The 22984-nt window shown below is 40.7% G+C and overlaps 2 protein-coding genes across 6 annotated transcripts; both read right to left on the bottom strand.

Moving 5' to 3' along the window:
- Nucleotides 1-159: 159 nt before the first annotated feature.
- Nucleotides 160-6622, bottom strand: zgc:113425 (uncharacterized protein LOC541425 homolog). 2 transcript variants are annotated; one of them, XM_035425149.1, is made up of 7 exons: nucleotides 6485-6622; nucleotides 4667-4861; nucleotides 4402-4461; nucleotides 3130-3267; nucleotides 2293-2439; nucleotides 1655-1715; nucleotides 160-1246 (listed from the first exon to the last, which is right to left on the bottom strand). In XM_035425149.1, the coding sequence occupies exons 2-7, from the start codon at nucleotides 4829-4831 to the stop codon at nucleotides 1143-1145; spliced, it is 675 nt and encodes a 224-aa protein (XP_035281040.1). In that variant the 5' UTR covers nucleotides 4832-4861; nucleotides 6485-6622; the 3' UTR covers nucleotides 160-1142. The 2 variants fall into 2 exon arrangements, with proteins under 2 accessions (XP_035281040.1, XP_035281039.1); XM_035425148.1 differs by having other exon boundaries at nucleotides 160-1249; nucleotides 6485-6619.
- A 1104-nt stretch (nucleotides 6623-7726) lies between these two features.
- setd7 (SET domain containing 7, histone lysine methyltransferase) lies at nucleotides 7727-21999 on the bottom strand. Of its 4 annotated transcripts, none has more exons than XM_035426535.1 (8): nucleotides 21728-21995; nucleotides 17615-17744; nucleotides 16322-16523; nucleotides 14273-14465; nucleotides 13599-13680; nucleotides 13152-13269; nucleotides 12476-12633; nucleotides 7727-12030 (listed from the first exon to the last, which is right to left on the bottom strand). In XM_035426535.1, the coding sequence occupies exons 1-8, from the start codon at nucleotides 21765-21767 to the stop codon at nucleotides 11841-11843; spliced, it is 1113 nt and encodes a 370-aa protein (XP_035282426.1). In that variant the 5' UTR covers nucleotides 21768-21995; the 3' UTR covers nucleotides 7727-11840. The 4 variants fall into 4 exon arrangements, 2 of the variants coding, with proteins under 2 accessions (XP_035282426.1, XP_035282427.1); XR_004766196.1 differs by having other exon boundaries at nucleotides 11892-12030; nucleotides 13097-13255; nucleotides 21728-21999; XR_004766197.1 differs by having other exon boundaries at nucleotides 11892-12030; nucleotides 13152-13255; nucleotides 21728-21996.
- Between the last annotated feature and the right edge of the window lie 985 nt (nucleotides 22000-22984).

Raw genomic sequence — 22984 nt, 5'->3', positions numbered from 1 at the left:
TTTTTTAGTAGTTGTGTGGAATTCAAGGAGTGCAACTGTATCTGTACCATGTTTTGCCCATAAGCCACCTTTGCATCAGATGTGAATTGTCAATATCTCCATTTGCAACCACAATAAAAAGCACCACTTCATGCATTAGTGATAAATTAAAATATTTTATTTGTCAAAAAATTCATTATTAAAAAAATATTCAAAAATACATTCCAATTCATATATGCACAGTCACATCTGACATCAGTTCAGACACAAGTCTCCAGTGGTTATGAAGAACCCCCCCCCCCCCCCCCCCCGGAGGGTAGACTATTGAAATGCGTACATAAACATACATAACCTTCGCAAAGGCATACAATCATTTCTTTGGCACATTTTCCATTTTTAAAAATATTAAAATAAACAGCAAATGAAAAAGTATTTTAGTCTTTGCAAACAGCAAATATTACAGATTCAAATGAGTCTTCTGCAATGGCACTGCCAATATTAAGAGATGCCTTTACCTGAACTCTGCCATATGCATACCAGGTAAAGGTTTAGCATGACACAATTATAGTCTTCATATTAGCCTTCATCTGAGCAAAGGTAAAGCCATTCTTCAGTAGCACAATTCTACATAGGGGAAAAGAACTTTGAAGGTAACCATTCTTACATGAACAGGTGGAAAGACTACGGTTACTCTTTCCATCATGGCTATATAGATAAATTAGTTTAAAATAATTTATATTATGTACACCACATATAAACTGCCATGTAAAATAAATCCATAGCTTATTTATTAAACAGGAAGCCAGACCACAGACTTCAGTCAAAAGCAGGCAGAGGAGGAAGACTCTGCTGCCATATGAGAATTACTTTAAAATTACAAACAAGGTTATGGTTTATTCATAAATATCAGTTAATCTTAGAAGGTCAACAGAAGCAAAATACTACCAACAACAGCTCGGCTCTTTCTTTTGGTATGACAAAAGCAGAGCAGAAAATCGAGAGTCCAGACATTTTCCAGCCAATTCGATTTCCATTACAAAAAGTAACTATAATTGCATTAAAAAGATAAAGAAGAAATGTTCAGCAAATTGAAATATGTAGGCTATACAAACATATTATATATAACATTTGCACCTCTTTGAGCCAATGGCCCCAGAACTGGTCTAAACTAGTCTGGTGTAAGGTGGGGCTTTGGCTATGTTGTCCTGCTGCTCTGTACTCCTGTCGCTGAGCTGCTCTGGAGCATTGAACAGCCTGTCATCGCCACCTGCTGAGGGGGAAGAGGTATTACATCACAAAATTTACTTCCTGGACATATGCATTTCTCATAATTGACCAGAATGTATGCATGCATAAGAACAGAAAAGCACCATCAGATAAAATGCCATAACTTATATAGTAACTTAGTAACTCATTCAGTGACCTATTAGTTTGCGGAATATTACTAATGATTAAAATAGCTCAGTCACCATACAACCGCCTACCCAAACTTACACATTAGACATTGTGTACATTAGTACATTAGAAGACTAGTTTCTGAAAAGTTTGATTCTGAGAAATTAACAACAATATTAGCTTGTCCCTGCACTGACTACATATGAATTTTGTGACCCTCCGGCAAATTTATGGTTGTCCCAGAGGTTCCCCTGTCACAATGTAAACTGCCTTTACTCACCTTGCCAGGTACAGACCAGCTCTGTCTGTGAACTGTGGTCATTCTGGGGGACCAGCATCTCCTGCAAGAAATCAAACAGAACAATTCAATCGATCCTCTTTTTTTTTGTTGTTTGTTTTTAATGCCGATCAGAATTCTGTGTCTTTTCAATTATCCTAACATAAGAAAAATAGCAGAAAATGTTATGTCAGAGAACTCTTTCCCCTACGTCTGCAGGAAACCAGAGGTTTCTCATTGAGAAGCTGGGCAAAAGTAGCCTTTATAAACATACATTCTAAATGCACCTTGCCTTGAGGTGCACTCCAAGCACTTCTGAAAAAACTGTGAAAATTTTAAGCTTGAAATGAATACCTGCACGCGTGAACTATTTGTAAGGCGCATTTCTGTTAACAGCAGCTTGAATAAGGAAGGTTTTTCGGAATGCTTTTTCAAAACTCTAGGTTAGTGTTCTGCTTTCAGTTACCAGTAGCAATTGTTACATCAGCATTCAAATGTTAACTTAAGAACATTCTAATCACATGTTTGTGATCTCACACCTTATAAGGATTTTAAGAGAGAAGCAGCTCTTATGAGCTTTAGGCTAGGCCCTCTCAGTTTGAAGGTAAGTGGTTGTGTGGTGCGCATACTCTTGTACTCACCATGCCGGTGGTGCTATCGTAGCACGCACAGAACGGCAGGCTCCGGCAGCCCAGGAAAGCCATCAGGCCCGTCACCAGGAAGCTGCAGAGGCAGGCCAGCAGCAGTGTAGCATTGGCTCCCTTCACCGTCCTGCTCAGGACAAACTTCTACGGGGGGGGGGGGAGAAAGAGAAACTGCTGAACGACTGTTTCACACTTATTCTGATATCCTGTTCATAGTTTTCATTCTCTATCAGTACATCTAGGATACCTAGGAGTGTTCACATAAAGACAGTTCATCAGGCCGGTAAATCCAGACCTGGTCAAGAACGCTGTGACCGGCCTGATTTTCAAAGTAGCCAAATTCACACGTGCCACACCGCTTTTGAAAACCCTTCACTAGCTTCCAGTGGCTGCCCACATTCAATTCAAATCACTCACTCAGGTATACCAAGCTGTGCATGTTGCTGCCCCTTACTATCTTTGAACAATGATTGCACCATACACAGACATACTCCATACTCCATTCATTCTTCTCTCATCAGCTGGCTGACATATCTCTTAAAAAACTGGGCAGCTGTTCCTCATGGTCCTAGCTCTTCCCTACCCTTGTCCCAATTGTGGAATCACTTGCTCCAATCAGCAAGGCAGATTCACGACTCCTCCACAAACATCTAGCCTGCCATTTCAGATTACACTTCCATTTGTTGCCCATTTAGGTATGCACCTTGACTCATTTGATTATAGCTTTGCTCAGCTCTAGCACTAGGGATGTTTGCTTACCATGTTGAATGCACTTCTGTAAGCTGCCTTGGCTAAAAGCACCCGTCAAATGACTCAATTAGTATCATTACGTACAGCATTTGGGATGTTGAGGTGATGAGGGTGAAAGAGCTCATCATCCTCTTCCCCGTAGCTCAGGGTCAAGCAGGCGTAGGTGACTGCTGCAGCTGTAGTGAAGCAGGACAACACGGACGCCACAATCATGGCGTACACCTAGAGAGAGAATCGCACATTTACAGCAGCCACACACAAGCACATACACCCTCTACCCAGAGACCTCACAACCGCATACAGACCTCAATTCTGCCCATACAATCTTTAACGAAAAATGTTCCGGATCAATTTTCTAAATTGTGTAGGAAAGAAAAAGCACAGCAAAGATGCAGGCCAATCATCAGCTTAACATCTGCAGCAAGGTTCCCATGAATGAATCATGAATTATAGCCACAATTAAATACTCATTCAAATCAATCTTTCACCCTTTCAGTAGTACTTCTGATGCTCACAGGTTCTCCGACACCATGGTTCAGAACTTTACAGATTCCTCATACATTTATGGCATCACTCAGAAAAGGAGTCGTATGGATTCTGAATCAATTGTATGTAATGTTACAGAGGCAAAAGACTATTTACATAGGAAGTGAAATAGAAGAATAAAAATGACAGTCACTCAAGGGAGGGAGAGACATTCAGATAATCAATGCTCAGACAGAACTGACAGGTCTGATAAATAAGGAACTGGATGCAGTTAACTTATAAGCCATTAAACAAATGTTCAGGTGGAACAAAATCATTCAACTATTCACAAGGTTTGAATATGACAATGCAATATTTATTAGGCACTTTTGTAAATTTTGAAAACCAGAAACAGTGGAATACGACACTATTCAAAGCAGATCAGTATTCCAGGTATTTTTGATAAATAACAGACATAAAGCCTGAACTTTAGAGGAAGATGCTTGTGACTGGAGAAAATTATAGGCATTTCCCAGCAAACTAGTTGTAACACTGCTATTTTAAAGCGACAAAGCTTAGAACAAACGTAGTATATTATTGGTCCAAGATCAACAACCACTCAAATCCTCCATATGATCCATATGATCTTTGGGGAAAAAGTTAGTATTTGTATGCAGGTAGGTGACTTATCACATACCACAAATAATCACCAGCGACAAATAATTTGAGCTACAAACAGTTTGTGGCATATTGATTAGTTGCTACCAGCAACAATTACATAAGGGACATGATAAAACAGAAGTTGAGAAGACTGTTTTCATCTTTAACCACAATACACTGGCATCATTTGCCTGTCATGAAGGTTTAATCAGTCTAGTTCAGTTCACTTACCAGTATAGGGTTCTTCCTCTGTGAGGAGACCAGTGCCAAAATCCCTGGTAGTGCCATGACCTGAAATTAACAAAAAAACAAAGATAAAAATAAGATCCTCCACCCTTATAAGAGTAGTCCATGCTATCACAATCAATTGTCACCATAGAAGTAACAACTTCAGTGCAGATACAGGGGCAGGTCACTGCCTGTTTGGAAACTCTTCAGCATTGCGGTTGAGCTATTCCGATCAATGGTGGGGGAAACCAATGTGACGTGCGCTTACCGCTCCGGCCCAGAGGGGCGCCCTAGTTTCGCTAAGCGCGGAGTCCCGGCGGAAGACGGCGTCTATGAAGCCGCAGGCGACGCACAGCGCCGCACAGCCCATCTGCACGAGCGCCAACACCACCGTGCACCGCTGGTTGAAGGTGAAGTATCTGTAGCGGTCCATCCCCCGATCTCGTCTGCTCCCTTCAGCCGACTGCAAGCATTTTCAAAAAAGTGTCAGGCGCACCGCCACGTCTCACTGCATCCGTCCAGGATGCGTCAAGAGCAACACGATTGGCATGGTCGCTATCTCAGGATAGCAAGAGGGTTGGCATAGCTTGTCCTTTCATGGGGAGTTTACTGTGAAGAGTGTGCTGTCCCTACCACTATCTAGGCCACTCAAAACTCTTGTACAACCGCTGGAAGCACTTGATCAGGCAGAAGCTCTTCAGCAATCAAATTCATCACACACACACATCACAAGTTATGTGCTGTAATGCACAGCTTGTGTAAAGATGAACTGTCAAATTGTCTGCTCCTAAATATTCCCCATTTATTAATTTTCTCATGGATTACTGTGGTAACCCTTTTATATTCCAAATAATTCACATTCTCACTAATCTACTCAACTTGCTGGTTCAAAAAGCAAGGATGGGAGACACCAGTCTTGGAGGGAAATCCCTTAATATCTTTAAACTGGATAAAATTGCAGTAAATTAAATATAAATGAAACATTTAGTTGAAATATCTCACATGAAAACTAAAAGGGGAAATGTTAGAACAGTGAGTTGGTTGAATGACAAGTTACGGTTTCCTCACTGAATAACAAATCTAAAAATGATCATGTACAGAGTTATATATTGGAAGAGTTGAGAGTTGATCCATCAAACTGGATCCATTATTACATTGATTTAAGGAATTTATGCATTGCCATCTCTGAAGAAATAGGAAATTGTTGCATTGTTGCATGTACTGTCCATTTTTTAAAATGAGTTTTGTTTAAACAGTTGATATGTAATTTAAGGTATGCAATCCATTCACCAATGTGGGTGTGTGCTAATAGGCTACTAAAGGGAAGATGAGATGTTACTGCAAACATTAAATTTCTGAAGGCATTTATCACACGTTCAGATCTAAAAATTATTATGTTTGATTCCACAATTCTGGGTATCAAAAACATGAACAGGAATGCTGAAAGAAGAAACGCACATTGGACCAAATCACGCGGTTTTACTATTAGTCTCTTCCACTCGGTTTTACTACTTGTAAATTCTCATCTTAAATAGGTCAAACTAATGAAAAGTACAGAAACCAAAACCGGAAGCAAATCATCACCTGCAAGTGTCGGCTTCTTTTCACTGATTAAACAGGAGCTTAACCATTGACCATGACACACACTGAGCGGCAAGTAACCTACATAATTCACTTACTTCAGTTTAAAATGTAGAGAACAAAGCATGATATTTACATAAATATAACTTCCAGTCGCAAGGAGGCGAACATTTTGATTCTATCATTATAGCCTAAACATTGTACATGAGTACCATTCAATTTCCGGTCTCATTCAGACTGGTTAATATGAATTGTAGAATTATTTATAGCTAGACATACGTCTCAATATAAAAATATTTATGCTTGCAAATATTCTATGTAGTCTCGACTACCATTAAAAAGATCAATCCCGGACTGATTGTCAAAACATCAAAACAAAATAATATGGGCTAATACTCTACTGAAATGAACTGCAACAAACAATTGAATTAATCACAGGCTAAGAGACACATTGATATCTCAACATCTGTTAAGTTTATAAAGTAAATAAAACAAAAATACTTACTTGTAGAAACCACCGGCAGGTTTCACTTACTCTTTGTTAATGGAACAAGTGAAGTCGTTGCGCTATCCTTTGTTATCCAATAACCTGGCAGCACAGGTGCACCGAGCTGGTGCGATAAACAATTAACTCTTTCCTTACCTGCGGATTTTCTTTTCTAGTAAAAAAAAAAAAAACGCATGCCCAGAGGCCACTTAAATTGATCACTGCGTTTCGTAAAATGGAAAGAGCCAAATGTAATAATAATAATAATAATAATAATAATAATAATAATGATAATAATAATTATAATAATAATAATAATAATTATCATCATCATCACGACACACTAGAAAATTAAACAATGACGATAAAATGTACCAGGAAAATTCCTCAAAGAAATCAGCCACAGGTAGAAGCACTTTCCCTACAAAAATGGAACGTGCATTTACGTGGACAATTTAAAAAGCAAGCGTAAGACTGTTAAAAGAACTCATTCAGATATGATATTCAAAGCTGGTTCCACAGCTCTTCGCTCCAGGAGTTTCGTCGCTATCTGGTACGTTTTTTCCAGTGTGTCATTGGGGAGGTCTATTAACATGTCTAATAAAGAAAATGATTCATTATATCTCTCGCGGTTTCCTTTGTCTTGGAAGCAGGTCAATCGTACGTGAAGGCTTTAATTAATTTTACATGCAACATTTTTTGTTTGGAAGTGGGGAAAATACATGCAAATACAGATTGACCCTCCAGAACCGGAGCTGGTCTATTCTCAGCCCAATGACCACATATTTTGTAACATCGGTGGGCCATTTACATTTGTATTTAGATACATTAAATAAAAGGTATAAATAGGATAAAGCTGGATTGGGCTTGAGCTTCCGTTTTGTCCCATTTATCTAATATCCTGAGAAGGATGACAAATCGCATACATAAATAATTTATGCCCCAAATTCCATACATTTTATAGTCACTTGTACATTTTTAAACCAAAAAGTACTAGATGGCCGAACACATAATAGTGGGGACAATAGTGCAAAATAGTAGTCTATTATGGGAAATTACATTGAAACCATATGTACCAAGTTTAAAACTTCCAACATAAAATTTGGGGTCCTTGGTTGTTTGTGTGTAATGGTGGTCTCAAAGAACTTAAATGTTTGCATTTACACTGGAAAATTATTTTTCTGTGGGCCGAGGTCAACACTGTAAAGACAAATCGAAAACAGCCTATTGGCCAGTAACCTGAAAAGAAAGGGCCAGTGGTTATGTATGTATGCTTTATTATTCCTTAGAATATTGCACAAGAGACACTTCAGCTACAACTTTTTTTTTTTTTTAAAGGCTCACCGTTGCCATCTTCACATACTCTACCATTCTCATATACCTGTCTTTACACGAGTAAAAATACACATTCAACACGCATGCTCACACTATCACTCTGCAAACACAGCTTCTTGTAAACATCGCCACATGGGCTCACCTGCTCATTTGATCATATGCAGATTGGAATCCACTGATCTAAGGCTAGGAATTCTTAGGAAAAGAACAGCAACAGATTACAGGCATTCCTGCGTAAAACTCGTGAGGTTGGGACCTCAAAGTATTCCACCAGAACAGTTTCATCACCAAATGTCTAATGCAAGGGCACTGTCCTGCTACACTGTGTTCAAAATTATCAATAAGACATGATTGGTGCCTGTAAAAATAATACATAATACTGGTTGTTAAATGGACCGGTAACATGGGTTGCCAATTGTGACAGTCATCGCACAAGTTTCATAGTCAGAAATATAATACAAAAATCCTCCAGTACAAATAAAAACACTTAATCCCATCATTTGGAAAATGAATTTGTTAAATATTCAACAGCTTGTGAACATAAAAGTGTGAAATAAGTAAAACATGGCAGCACCATGATTTGCAATGTGCTCATGGGAAATATTCAAACACTTTTGTGATTGTAGTCCAAAGCCTCTAGCTCACTTCCTCTCAGCTCCATTTTAAACCATTTTCACACAAAAAACCATTTTCAATCTCTTACGAGCCCACAATTACATCAAAAAAATCACAATCACCATCAACACAATCCTGAACACAAAGCAGTTCACTTTTTTAAATGTCCAAATCTCCCAGCCAACTGGAATGACTGACAACTGTATACTATAATTATTTTAACACAAATGCATCAGATGTGTCCACCATTGCCCTTATTCTGTGCAAAACATACATCTTAGATATCTAACCATAGAACAATATTTAAAGTACAAATGACAAATGTTGGGAGTTCAGTCAGATTTGCTATTGCATGTTTTTACAGTCCTCCCTTCATTTTGTGACTGTAAGATGTACACCTTTAATATGGTGTATTGCTCAAAAAGATCTCATAATACACCCTGTTAAAACAGCCATTACATAATCCCACTTGTTAAAGAACAGTAATGCTCAACCATGAAAGTGTATCTTTTGTTTGTTATACAAAGATTAATATATATTGATAATACCACCATCTTGGCCAAATGTGAGAAAACTGATATTTAAGGAATACTCCCCTTTAAAGTCTGCCTTGATAAACACATTTGAGATAATCAGAATTTTAAACAATCATAAACCCATGACATTATTGCTACACATGGGATATTAGATATCACATTTTTAAAAGGTCCATTCAAACAGTATATATAACATATCAAAATTGTTGACACAAATTAGACCCCCATGAACAAGAACTTATTTAAGTTGGAAGGACACAGGAAGCACAATGAATAGATACCGTTAACAGATTCAAGGGAAGTTTTTTATTTTTTTTAAATGTAGCCATCACCATATTGGTGTCCAAAAATCATACTGTCAGTCAACAATAGAATTGGATTTAATTCTGACACTTACAATTCATCCCAGTTGCCATACATTATTTCGCGATTTTGTATCATTTTTAGCACTTACGACTGAAGCCAGATTGAATTGGGAAAGGTAAAGAAGCCGAAATGCTGAAACTTGCGCTACCTGCAGTCGGAAGCTGAGGGTCTCCAAATCAAATTCGTTGGGGCTGGCTACTGTTCCTTCAGGATCCGAAATCCTGTGACATCAAACCCACCTCCCGCCCCTCAGTCACCCTCCTCTCTCTGAAACGGTTCACTTTGTGGTGGGGAGGTGCTTTGGTTCATAGTAAAATCAATGTACTTCCTGTTCCTCGCTTCTTTACACTGAAGGCACAAAGGCTGCCAACTTGCAACAGCAGGGACATGGTTTAATGATCCTTGACCAAAAACTAAGGGTACAGATTTTTTTAGCCAGCTCACTGGATCCTAGGAGTTCAAACAACAAACCACAGAGCTGCCTTGTACCCGATCACATGATTACCCTCAGGTTAGGAAGAAGTGTACACAAGCAGATAATGTGCATTCAGAGAGAGTACTATTCAGACTACATATATGTACAGGATGCAGATCTAGCTATAAGTTGTTCTTTGAATGTAGGTTAAAAATTTATTGACTAGGCATTAAATACAGAGCTAAATGCAGGTATTTCATTTTACAATATTTCTGAGGAAAAAATAAGCAAAGAAAAGATAACTGCATTGAATAAATGATTCAGTATTTGCGATAAAAAGCTGCACAAATATCACGTTACACAGAGCTACAATGTTCATTTGCTAACGTTGTCCTTTTTGTCCAGGATTAGGTTTCCATGGAACACACAAACTGGTGAAGAAATCAGACTTGTGGTTTCAGGATCTTTTCTCCACAGCCTGTACCTGTGAACTGTGATGTGATTTTTGTGGTGATGTTTCTTCATTTCCCAACTTAATTTTTATCTTGGAAATCTAAAGATTCAAAAAATTATTAGATACTTGTAGCAAAAGAAATATTCAGATAATTTCATAAGCACAAAGCTAGTACACATAGTAACCACATTTATTTTATCTTGACAAAAAAGAATGACCTTTCTGCCGATATAAGAAAGCAGAAAACAGCCAATGATAAGCATTTAAATTCAAACAGCTCCCTTTACAATACTCCAGGTCCAGAAGCTGCTTGCAGGACAAAGCTGTTAAGTACAGTGAATGTACTTCATCTTGTACAAAATGCATCAGTTTCATAACCGATTTCAAAAAGCACTAGTTCACCCTGAAAATGGTGATGTTAAGCTCGTCCAAGCAATTAGCATAGTGGACAGTTACACTTAAGAGTCATTCAAGCATCTCACTTTCCTCAATAAATAAGCCTGTATATTTTTCTTTGACAAAAACGCCAATTGGTTGACATTTCCTGAGCCCATGTCATTGGATAAGCCATCCCTTCCCGTTACAGAAGACAGAAGAGACGCACAAAGATGAGGCGAGAACGATTTTGCACTAGCGAAGAATTCTGTTGACCGCACTCAAAAGCACCAACATTTAATGCAAACGGAGATGCATTTTGCCAGTCAGGAGGTCTGAGGTACTTCCAACGCTCTGGGTGAGGAAAAAATGTTCAGAAACTGTTTAATGGGGCCTGAAGTTGAACAGTGATCTCTGCACAGCATCACTGCAAGGGTAATTGGCGTCTGTTTTGGAAAGAGGGGGAAAAAAAGAGGCACAGAATTGAAGTGTGTCTAGCAAACCAAAGAAAACAACCCCATGGCTCGCACGTTGAAATGCTAGCAGAAGAGTGGCCAGAGCGATAGATGGACAGACTCCCTGGTTGGTCGGTAGTGCATAGTTCCACAGTGTGTGTGTGCGCGCGCGAATGTGCGTACGTGTGTTGGAACGCGCTGCCTGTCTTGTTAGTCCCTAGTGCGACCGTGCTTGCGGTGAGGGGTTGAGGGCTTCATGGGCTGAGGGTTTGAAGGTTTGAGTTTAAGGTTGAGGGGTTGAGGGGCTGAGGGTTTGAGACATTTAAGGGTTGAAAGGTTGAAAAGATGAGAGGTTGAGAGTTTGAGGGGTTGAGGGTTTGAGGGTCTGAGGGGTTGAGGTTTTGAGGGGTTGAGGGTCTGAGAGGTTGAGGGGTTGAGAGGGTGAAGATTTGAGGTGCTGAGGGTTTGAGGGGTTGGTGGTTTGAGGCACAGAGGGGTTGAGAGATTGAAGGCTTGACGTCCTGAGGGTTTGAAGTGTTGAGAGGTTGAGGGGTTGAGGGTCTGGGGGGTTGAGGGTTTGAAGTGTTGAGAGGTTGAGGGGTTGAGAGTCTAAGGGGTTGAGGGTTTGAGGAGTTGAGAGGGTGAAGGTTTGAGGGACTGAGGGTTTGATGTGTTGAGAGGTTAAGGGTCTGCAGGTTTGAGGGGCTGAAGGTCTGAGAGGTTGAGGGGTTGAGGGTTTAAGGGGTTGAGATGGTGAAGGTTTGAGGCGCTGAGAGGGGCTGAAAGGGGCTTAGAGGGTGAGGGGTCGGGATGGGCGTGGGTCTCATTCCGAAGGGTTCGTTGGAGTGCCCTGGAAGGTCCTCAGCTCCTGCTTGTACCAGTTGGGTGCCTCCGGCCCGCCCTTCCCTGAGGGTGTGTGATCATAGCCGTATGCCACCGTCAGCTCCTCGTCCCGCTGCACTGCCCTAGCCGTGCGTATGCACTTGATGGGTCCAAAACGAGGGTGGAGAAACCTGTGGAAGGACAGTCAAGCAGTATGGGGGGCAGGGCTTATTCATCTGATTGACAGTTTCCATGTGAATGCTGCTGTTGTCACCCCAACCCATGAGAAACTATTTCCTCAAAAAATGATCAGCAAATTACCTCACAGCTGTCTTAATCACTTGCATTTCCAATCTCTACATATCTGGGAGGTTCTACTGTGTTTCCAAGGACGCGGGGGAGTTTGTCCCACAAAGCATAGAAATGTGCTAAGCAAACAAAGCTGATCAGATCAAGGATGCATTTCTGCACATCAAGATGAATGTCATCACAATCTAAGTTGAATGACATGCAATTGACATGACCGCCTAAACTCTTTCACTGAGGGTCCTTTCCCAAGTGAGCAGTCAGGGTTTCCTTTACAACAATGTTCAGGTATGCAGGCCCGAAACGAAAGTCGCCCCATGCGCTACTCACGGTTCGTAGGTGCAGTTAGGAGTGAAGGAGTGGTTGGCCTTATGCCCCAGTGAAGCGCAGTATTTATCTGTGCCGTTGAAGGGTTCCGGCACGTCGATCACCGTGTCCTCGTCCAGAGATATCGTGTTCCCGTTGAGGGACCAGTCCCTGCTGTCCACCTACGGTGCAGCAGTGCAACATGATTATCAATAAAATAATAGGAACTCACATCTCTATGTGATGACAACACTCAATTTGCAGAGCATCGAAATTAAACTTCTCAGAGTGGAATTTTTTGGACCGATTTGAAGCAAACATTAGATCAACTTAATGGAACAAGGACAGGTATTTGGAACCAACGTTTAATGACATCAACTGCCAATTAATGACACATTGTACTCAAACTGGGGGGACCCATTAGTGAAAAATACACATAGGTAGAAAGAAAAAAAAAAAAAAAAAAAAAAAAAAAAACTCACCACCACCAGATAAATGAACAATGAACATATGAATCAATTCATGAAATCAACACTGGATGAATCGGCAAACAGAAGACGAGATACGTCTGATGAAATGGCATCAGGTAGCATGACCTGGTAAATCAGACTTAGCGATTCGAAAAAGAAATAAGTCAAACTCAACCCAGTGGGTGCAGAGCCATGTGTTGAGTTGCTCCCCGTGTTCAGTCCCCTCTCACCTCCGAATGCGTGATGCGGACCCCGTTGTAGAAGGCCATCACGGTGTTGGGCTCCGCGTCGGTTTTGGCGAAGAGCCCCTCCCCCGCCCCTGAGATTAAAGAGTCTGCCACATACACCCTCGGAAATGAGAGAAACCACGTCACCTTCCTACTGCGCAGTGTGTATCAGGAGTAAATGAGATCAACACAACACCAATGAATCATTTATGATGGATTGACAGGGCTCCTCTAGTACATCAAACAGTAAAGACTTAAAGGACAGTAAAGGATCTTAAAGATAACTTAATGAATATAGATGTAAAGACTTTCAAGGATCTTAAATACAATTTAATGACCATATTTTTAGTCTTATCACAGGATTATCATTATTTTTTAATTAAAAATATCACCCTTGTACAAGTCCATCAAGGAGATTGTTGGCTTGCAGAAACAGAAAACATATGGTACCTTTGGGCCTCGTAGGGATCAGGCAGCATGCCGTGGGCAGCGATGCAGGTGGAGGTTGACTTGTCGTACCTGTAGACCGCGCCTGAAGGAATCACAGGGACAAATGTATGGGAGAAACGCGCAAAGTTCCACCCAGCCCCATCCATGCACTTACTGATAAGCTGGTCACCTTTTTCCTACCACACAGCTAAAAAAAATACACTTAAGAACAGAAGAATACTTAATGATGTACATACAGTACATTTAGCCCACTTACGCTTACCATTTATATACAAACTAGATAGTATACAGCCATGGCATTTCTCTAGTTTCAAGTGAGTATGTAAAGATACCTGCCTATGCTTTATAGATGATCTCCCCAATCCCCCTTAAGCTTCAAGTTTCCATCCCTTTTCTCAATAGCCAAAACATTCTGCAGAATGAATGTGCCTGCAGGCATATTAGTCACCTAATTTCTGGTAACACTCTGAACAGGCCATTTAGAGTAACAACAAAATCCTTACAACAAGAACACCCACGTTGCTTTGCTTCCTAACTTCCTAAGAAAACTACTTGTCGTATTAATTGGACAATCCTAAGTGGTAAACTGCAATGGAGGTAATGTATGATGATAGCCTAAGTCCGTTCAGTACATGCACAGGCCGGGCTCTGGTTCACAGTGTGAGTTCACTCACTGCCAGGCACGACGTCGTCAAAGTGCGGTCGGCCGTTCTCCACCGAGGACAGAGTGGCGAGCCGGGCCTCGATCAGCTCCCCGTCCACGAAGCTCCCGTACAGGGCCGTCTTGCCGTCGGGGTACACGTACGCCACATCGCTGCCCGTCATCTCGCCATCCTCGTTCACCTTGCCCACTACGCCGCCCCTGTCCTGCCGTACGGCGAAGACCAGATTAAGGTCACAGAATGCCAGGAATTTTTTTTTTTAAAAGGGGAATTTTCCACAGAAATTCAAATGTCAGAACTACAATTAGGGTTAAAAAGCATAATGCACATAAATCAAGGCCCATAAATATACCAAAATTTAGCTTCTTGAAAACTTGAAACGATTAGCAATCATAAACATTTAACTGCACATTGATGTGGGGAGCATGTGGTGCAGTCCTTGGGGTGGCTGACTGGCAACCCAACATTTACAAACCCCACCACCCACCCCCCACCCTAACCCCCAAGAGTTTCACCGAGTACGGACTGTCCTGCAATGTTAAAGTGTAGCTAACTGCTGATCTGAGAAGTGAGATCTTGGGACATGTTTGTTCAAGGAACGTATTGAGCAGAAACTGTTTAAGTATTAAGTTCAACAATTAGGAGTGACCCTCTATTGGTCATTTTAAAGGTGGGTCTGATTCAAAACAAAAACGGAGCATGCTTGCATGTGCAGGATTTAATAAAAGAAAGAAAAAAACACCAATTCCTAACATTTCTGAGACCAAATTCACATGGAACATTTCCATGGAAAATGTCTAAATTTCACAACCCTACCCCAGATAATCCACAAGGCCACAAAATCAACTTCAGCTACAATTCCCACCACCCCACACACAAATCTGCACCAAGAAATGGCTGTATTTAAAAAAACACAGACATTATTTATGCCTTGGCCTTTATTTCAGGGATTTGTGAGTTGAAAGGTAGCCAAAGAAGAGCCTGTTAATGTGACACAGCCCAACAACAGCAAAAACTTTAAGTCATGCTGCTGCCCAGACCTGGGTAAATTTTGCATTTGTTTTGGATTCAAATAGTTTTCTGAGCTCTGTTGATCTTGCCTGGTATAATGGCGCCTGCCAAAATGACCAGAAGGCGGGGTTTGCACTTTTTGAGAGTATTTCATTGGTTCCAATAAACCAGACAAGATCAGTAAAGCGTAGAAAAGTATTTGAATACAAAACAAATACGTATTTGAGGCAGGTCTGCTGCTGCCCCTTGTTTGCTGCACAGGACAAGACACATTGGTACAGAGTAATACAGACCAGACTGGTTGTTTAGTGGTATGGACTGAATCGAACAACCCTGTCAGGAGTACATACAGGCGAACAGAATGACCTATAACTCACTCGAGGGGTTAACGATCATTATCGTACTCTTATATGCGTGTTTTCACTGCTCAACGCAGAAGAATATGTTGGTGAGACAGACACATGAATAATTAACACGACAGAGAGCGCACTGCATTATGGATGCCATACCATGGTCCTATTTAAAAAAAATTCCTCAATGCTTTTGTGAATCGGAGAACATCTCCAAGGCAGTTTACGAGTTTGGCGATGTACAATTGCCCTACACATACCGCTACACTTTCACCAACATCCCATCATCGCTCATCTTTGATACTGAACACTTTCACTTTCACATAAAATGTATAAACACATTAACACATTAACAATAATAGAACCAGTCATTTTCACTTTACGCTAATGACCGTTCAATAATTCTGTCATAACAACTGAGCAGGCGCTGGGGTCATAGTTCAACACAATTTAAGGTCTCAGCGACGGGCGTTTATGATCGCGACGACGAGAAATCGTCCGTCGCTCCAGTATAAACCGAAAACCCGTCGCGACCGGCTATCGAATGCGATAATCGCCGGTGGTGACCGTTATACATCGCCGAACTGTAAACTGCCCTTTAGCCTCAAGTTAACGCGCTGGCTGGGAACACATTTGTGCCATTGTGCCTGTGCGGCAGCCAGAACCAGCCTGGGGAAAGCGGTAGCGTGCGCGGTCTCACGGGGTAGTAGATCCAGCAGACGCCGCAGCGGTTGTTGTCCTTGTACTGGCCCTTGAAGACGACGCGCCCGTCGGCGTCCAGCTCGTGGGCGGGGCCGTTCAGCTCCCCGTCCACGTAGGCGCCGTGCAGCGCGCCTCCGTCCTCGTAGGTGTACACGCCTTGGCCCTGCAGGGCGTCGTCCACGTAGAACCCCTCAAGCGTGCTGCGGAAAGGGGCGGGGCACTGCGTCAGACGGCCTGTCTCTCCGCTAGGGTTGGAACCATATCTACCAATTCGGTTTTGCTGTACCGCCGTCCAAAGCCATTAGAGCACAGTTTGCATGCATCGACATGTGAGGGCCTCTTTGAAAGGCACGCCCACTGGTTACAATACAAGCCATGTTATTGGATCAAATTATTATTTGTTACCAGTGATCCTATTAGCCAGTTCAGAAATTTACAAGCATCCCACCACCCACATTTGGCATAATACCTGTTGCACTGTTGCAAACCTTCTTTTGATGCGTTAAACCAAACACAGACAATCTAAATGCATAATTTTTTTTTTTTTTTTAAGTGAAATGCAGAGGTGTCTAATCTTATCCAAAAGGGGCTGGTGTGGGTGCAGGTTTTTGCTTTAGCCTGTCACTATGACACCTGATTCAACTGATCAACTAATCTTGGTCTTTAATAAAGACATCAATAATTAGAATCGGGTGCCTTAGTGTTGGGCTAAAACACAAATCTGCAACCGCACCTGCCCATTTGGATAAGGCTGGACACCCCTGGTCTAATGTGCTACCATAAAAATGTACCACAGCATTCCCTAGGTAAAAAAAATAAACTGATCGGAGGGGATGACACACCAATCATCTTCCACAGGAAGAATAAAACTCAGGGAAAGTATATATTGGATCTACCAAAAAATTACAAGCTTGCTTTGTATAACCCATCAACTGGTTGCATGTTTGGCAGGCACGTCTTACTTTCCTTTGGGTTGATTGTAAAATATGCATTGGCTCCTAAACAAACATTTTCCAAATTAAGTGAAATAACAATCAATACATTTCAACTGATAACTGTGAGGCGAACTACTGTTGTTTTTCCACCCGTGGTAGGCATTCCCCATCCCTTCCACCCCTCCAACAGCCCACACTATGGCCACGTCCAAAAACAGTGCATGAATACAGAAAGAATCTAGGACAAGCGACACTAACAGGAGCCAAAGTGAGGTCAAGAAGAAGCGTTCTGGCCTAAAGGTCTCTTATTTTAGAAAAAAAAAAAAAAAGTATCACAATCTGTCGCTGTTCCTCACCTCCCGTCGAAAAAGAAGAACTTCCCTCGGCCGTTCTTCTCCCCGTGGACGAACGTGCCCTCGAAGCGGTCGCTGGACGAGTACGTGACGGTGCAGAAGCCGTGCGGCTGGCCGTCCTCGTCGAGGGGGCCTGAGGAGAGGAGCGCGCGAAAAGAAAGGAGGACGTTTATTCGTCGCGGCGGCCACCCCCTGAAGAGACCCTTCGCCGCCGTCCGGGAATTATTCCCATCGGGATTACTGTCGCTCATCTCTAAATATGCATTTACATTAAATAGGTTGTGCCAAGATGCACAAAAATGAAAGTTCACAGGGGACAGTGCAGATGTGAACAGAAATCAGTCATAAAGCTAATGTGTGGGACCCAGTGATTGGTTTTTGAGTGGGAAGGAGGTCCATTTTGATTACCTGTGGAAAATAAACCTCTACAGGAAACCTAATACATGGATACATACTGTAGCTAAATACTACACTACATGTTCTTGTCAGAGTTAAAAATGTGTAGATGGGTTATAAATATGTGTGTGCATGTGTGCATGTTTTACCAACATGACTAATTAATATTATCCATAGTTTATAATTAATGGTTAATGCTATGTTTTTAGATGAGAGGGGGCCTGGACTGGTAAGCGAGTTCTGCCCAAGCTCTCTTTCACAAGCAATGACTTTAAACTCATTAACCTCAATTGGGGGGGACCAGTGAAATGTAACAAACGATGACTTGCTAACACTGGAAGTAAACATGGGTGATGTGATATGAATGATAAAGGCTAGATGCTCAGAGGGACTGCCCCTTCGGGGGTCTCTGAAAATAAGATCTTGTTGTGTGAACGGACTCTCCTTCTGCAGAATAAAGAACACTGATTATTTACAGTTTCTACCTCCTACCTTCTTCCAACAACTCTCACACTCGTTCAAATGCATAGTATGTAGCTGGTCTCATAATAGTCCCAGTGACCTTAATTATACTTGTTAAATTACCCTGGTTAAAAGCAATCCAATACACTCCTGTGGAGATGCAATTATCAGGAGTCTACTATAAGCACATTTAGTGATAAAACACAATTTAAACTGCACACTGGCTAGTTCACCATTATTTCATCATAAGCAGAGGATGAACCCACCCCTTGTGGAAAAATCGGATTACATTCCTTTTTTAACTTTATTTACTGCTATTACCTGATGCATTACTGACTACAAATAATTTTTTTTTACATGCAATCTGCATACTATGCAAAATATACCACTGACATTTTTGCACCATGCTTAATATATGGGGATAACTTGGAGGGCATTTTGGGAGAAAGCTAAATATCCATGTAGGCCGACCACCTTTATTCAACTGCTCGATCATTGGTTCATAGCTTGTTCTACCTACCGGGCATTTCCATAACAAAACTGAGTGCCATTAATATATCGTATATCATGCAAGATCACACTCTAATGGACCATATGAATGCCATCTCACGGCCCAGTTCTTTGCCTGCATTCTGACGACCCGACTGACAGAGAATGGAATGCACAAGGCCACATCAGCACAGCTGAAGAGGGAAGAAGCCTAAGGCCTACAACGCCTGGTCGGTACGAAGACGCCCAAGCTTTTCACGCGACCACCAGCACAGAGAGCCTACTGTTAGACCTACCCAGTAAAAACGCTTCCTTCATTCCGGAACAATCTTAACACTAAATGTCTCGATCACACGTTCAATTCGTCATGCACGTGTTAAGGTTTTTTTAGCTCTGTAACACACAACGGTCCGACATCGTCACAACAATAATCTGTTAATAACGTTAACAATAAACAATAATTCCTTCAGACACTTACAAACAGCTATTATAGAATGGAGCTGATTTAAAAAATAAACAAAATTTTTTTAAGGCTGCCTTTTGTGTACTGTCTCGTGCAGACTCCCCTTTTATCCACTTGGAACCGACATTTCAAATTACTCGCAAAACAGAACTCCCCTCAGATTGTGAGAGCGCTGTTCCAAGCTTCAGTCATTTAGGGCCTTTTTATTTTATTTTATGGTGTTTTCTCCAACAGAGGCAGCTGTTGGCATTCATTTAGAGTGAAGTTCATGTGGCCAAGTTCCTGACAAGAGAAGCACTGAAAACTAGGGTAGAGCAACAAGATTTCATTGTCAATACAGATTTGCCAAACGTCCCCTTGACAGACACACCATTCTTACTGTAGCATGAAATCGAATTGTTCAATAATTAGGCCTACCCTATTTTGGACAACTAGCTTACAGGTTCTATACACACAAAATTTGTGTATCAGGCCAAAGCACAAGTATACACTGTATGCACTGAATGATGCATGTTTACTAGTAATCAAATAATCAAAAAATCAAAAACCTAGTGATTTGGTGAGAAATTTGAATATGACCTACATTCGAAAATCAGCAATTAGCCTACTTTCTATATTAAATATTCAAAGCACAAAATTAAAAATCAAACCTATTTCATCCTGATAGCCTTAGCGCCATTTTATTTCAAACGCACCGCACAGCAATACAAGTGCAAAGTTCACATATTCACTAGAACTGTTTCCAACATTAACTTGGTGTCACTGACAATAACCATTCCAAATAAACTATGATATTATGCATCTTGGAATCATCTGGCATGCACCGCCTAAACATTTTAACCTAAGGCATGAGTTATCTCATTGTCTGGAACCTGCTAATCTTCAGCCTCCAGCTCTTAAAGTTGTTTCTCTGTAATGAGTTGTGATAATAACAATGATGTTAAAGATGGACTGCATCGCCAAGGTTCATAGTTTTGCAAACTTTCTTAAAAATCAAGTGGTGCACCACCTGAAAACATCCCCTGTATTAATGCCGATATCTTGTGACTGAGCAAGCCCTCTCTAATAGGCCTATAACAAATATGCCTATATTCATGTGAAATTAAGATAAAGGTTCAGTGCCAAACATCCCATAATACATGTGTCGGATGTTCACATACCAGCTATCAAATTGCATTATGCCTATGTAGCCAAGAGCTGAATGCTTTTCCCCCCAAAATACTGAGGCTTGTACCATGACAGGCCTCCATTAACACATTAATGCAGGTGCTTTGCCCCTGGTTCTGGAGAGTGGCAGGCTGTGTTGGTTTTAATTGTCGCTCAGCACTAACTGATCAGTTAAAGCAGTTGACTGTATAGTTCGCCTATCTTACTTCACCTGGTTGCTTGGGTCCGAAACAGCTGTTGAGTTTGAAGTGTAAAAAAAACCCTGCATCCTTCCAGGACAGTCCTAGTAAGAGCTGATTTTGGCAAATCACATATTTCGCATGGGAATGTTATATTAAATACAAACATTTACGTCTATTTCAGAAATTAACAATTGTGTCCCGAATGAGTGTTTACCAGAGCACATAGCCTATATTTAGAATACAAAACGGCCGTCTGACAATACCAAAATATACAACTACTGAAAAACAATTTATAGGAACTTTAATAAATATTTTAAAAACTTTCAGCGAAAATATACCCAGCTGCTAGTCAGCATGGAAAGTTGCCGTTTAATAAGATAATGAGTAGCAAACTGTAACAGCGGTATGGTTTAATACCACGTACCAATGACACATTTAAACTTCAAGACACTGCATACCACATGTGAAAGAGTAAGGCTACACAGCATGTTCAGCTACTTGCAGGGAAACAGCCTACAGCAGTCGGGCAATATTTTAAAAGAGTAACATTGCATAGACAGCGTTTAAGAGTCAAATTGTAACATAATAAAGCGGCATTGGAAATAAAGCTAACATTTAGTTATTGCAACATTCGCATACATATTTATCACAGCTATTGTTTATATCTTTAAAAATGTTTGCAGTCTGAAGACTAAAAGCAGATGCCGGTACCTAGTCTCCTACTTCTCCGACACCAAGCCCCTCAGTTACCGGTCTCCTTCGCAAATAAACTCCCTGGCATTGACAACATTTCCGCCTGTAATGGGCCCACCAAGATTGTCAAAAGCTAAGCTAACTACAGATTATGAAACACACATAGCAAAGTTGCTCTAAAATTAAAAACAAGCCCACAGCAAGTAGGACATATATTTATGCGCCTAAATGAAAAAATACGTGAACTAATTTTTAATAACTCACCTTCAACGATTTCTTCCATATTTTCGTCATCGCTATCCATGGTTGTTTGATGCTCTTTCTCTAACCACAGTAGAATTGCAGAGTGAAGTGTTGAAGCAGCGTTATTCCGGTCTATTGTTACCAGCTCCCGTATATTATTCTAATACTTTGCTGTAATGTCGACCCCCCCCTTCCCTAGAAAAGCTGACATCACCCTCTGAGCCAGTGCTACATCACGACTGACAGTTACAAAGAAGCAACAACTGCACGGCCCACTTTTAAAGGCAAAGGCTTCATTCATCACCATTGTGACAAGAACTGTTTTCAGAGATATGTTACGTTAACAGTTAAAACGATGCAACCAATTAGTTATTCATTAAAATACGTTCAGATTTAAATATGATTTAATGATATGACCATACAAAACATTGCCAAATAATTGACTTAAAATTAAATCAATATTAACAGCAATATCAACTATATCAATGACAGCACATGTATGCATACTAATTTTAAAAGAATGCTTATGAATATTTCATTAAAAATATATAAAAATAATAATTTAAATCTTTGTGTGTGGCACCCCATCATATACTGAACACTTTCCCAAAAGGATCGACATTTTCTCTCATATCTAACTAAATAGCTGCAAACTATATTTTTATGTTTATTCAAATTGTGTTGTTTCCCAAATGTATTTATTAATTTGTTTATCTTCTACAATGTAGGAGAAACTGTACCTCTGTCTCTGTCACACCTACAATACAAATTCCATATATTATTCTGTAAGTAAGCATATGTTGTTGCATGGTATCTTTGAAAGTGAATAAATACTCCAAATTGTAATTTCTCATTAGCATTCTATTTTGTATCTAAGCTTTTTTTGACCTTAGCACTTTGGTTCAGAGTACCTCACATTGTAATATATGGGGATTGTTGGGTGCACTGGTGAGTGCTTTTGCTAAATAAATGTAATGGAATGTATGGAAATGAATTCTACATGCAGCATTTCTACTGAATGCATGTATCATCTAATGCAGTTTTGTTTTTTTCCTGACTGGTTGTACCTGATGCATTACTGACTAAAAATAAAAGCAAATGCGATATGAAAATGTTGCCTTTGATCATATATGTGAATCTCTGAAAGTTCCTCCATATTGACTAATAAGTACTGCGCTGCGTAAAATGTAGCGATACCCCCGGAAACATATGAAGGGTGTGGAGTGAATGAGTAGCCTATTGTGGTTGAAACGGTGAAACATGACGTGAGCCTTTTAA

Source organism: Anguilla anguilla, chromosome 7, assembly GCF_013347855.1.
Source record: "Anguilla anguilla isolate fAngAng1 chromosome 7, fAngAng1.pri, whole genome shotgun sequence".
Classification (NCBI taxonomy): domain Eukaryota; kingdom Metazoa; phylum Chordata; class Actinopteri; order Anguilliformes; family Anguillidae; genus Anguilla; species Anguilla anguilla.
This window is presented reverse-complemented; position numbering and strand designations above follow the sequence as displayed.

What these genes read in the sequence shown, in the direction of transcription:
- zgc:113425 (XM_035425148.1), bottom strand. Translation starts at nt 4,831, where the DNA reads ATGGACCGCTACAGATACTTCACCTTCAACCAGCGGTGCACGGTGGTG. An exon ending in AGAGGAAGAACCCTATACTG is followed by an intron (nt 3,268 to 4,401) that starts GTAAGTGAACTG and finishes TTCTCTCTCTAG; the next exon opens with GTGTACGCCATGATTGTGGC. An exon ending in ACCTCAACATCCCAAATGCT is followed by an intron (nt 2,440 to 3,129) that starts GTACGTAATGAT and finishes CCCCCCCCGTAG; the next exon opens with AAGTTTGTCCTGAGCAGGAC.
- setd7 (XM_035426535.1), bottom strand. Translation starts at nt 21,767, where the DNA reads ATGGATAGCGATGACGAAAATATGGAAGAAATCGTTGAAG. An exon ending in TCTGCTGGATCTACTACCCC is followed by an intron (nt 14,466 to 16,321) that starts GTGAGACCGCGC and finishes GCCGTACGGCAG; the next exon opens with GACAGGGGCGGCGTAGTGGG. An exon ending in CCTAACTGCACCTACGAACC is followed by an intron (nt 12,031 to 12,475) that starts GTGAGTAGCGCA and finishes GTCCTTCCACAG; the next exon opens with GTTTCTCCACCCTCGTTTTG.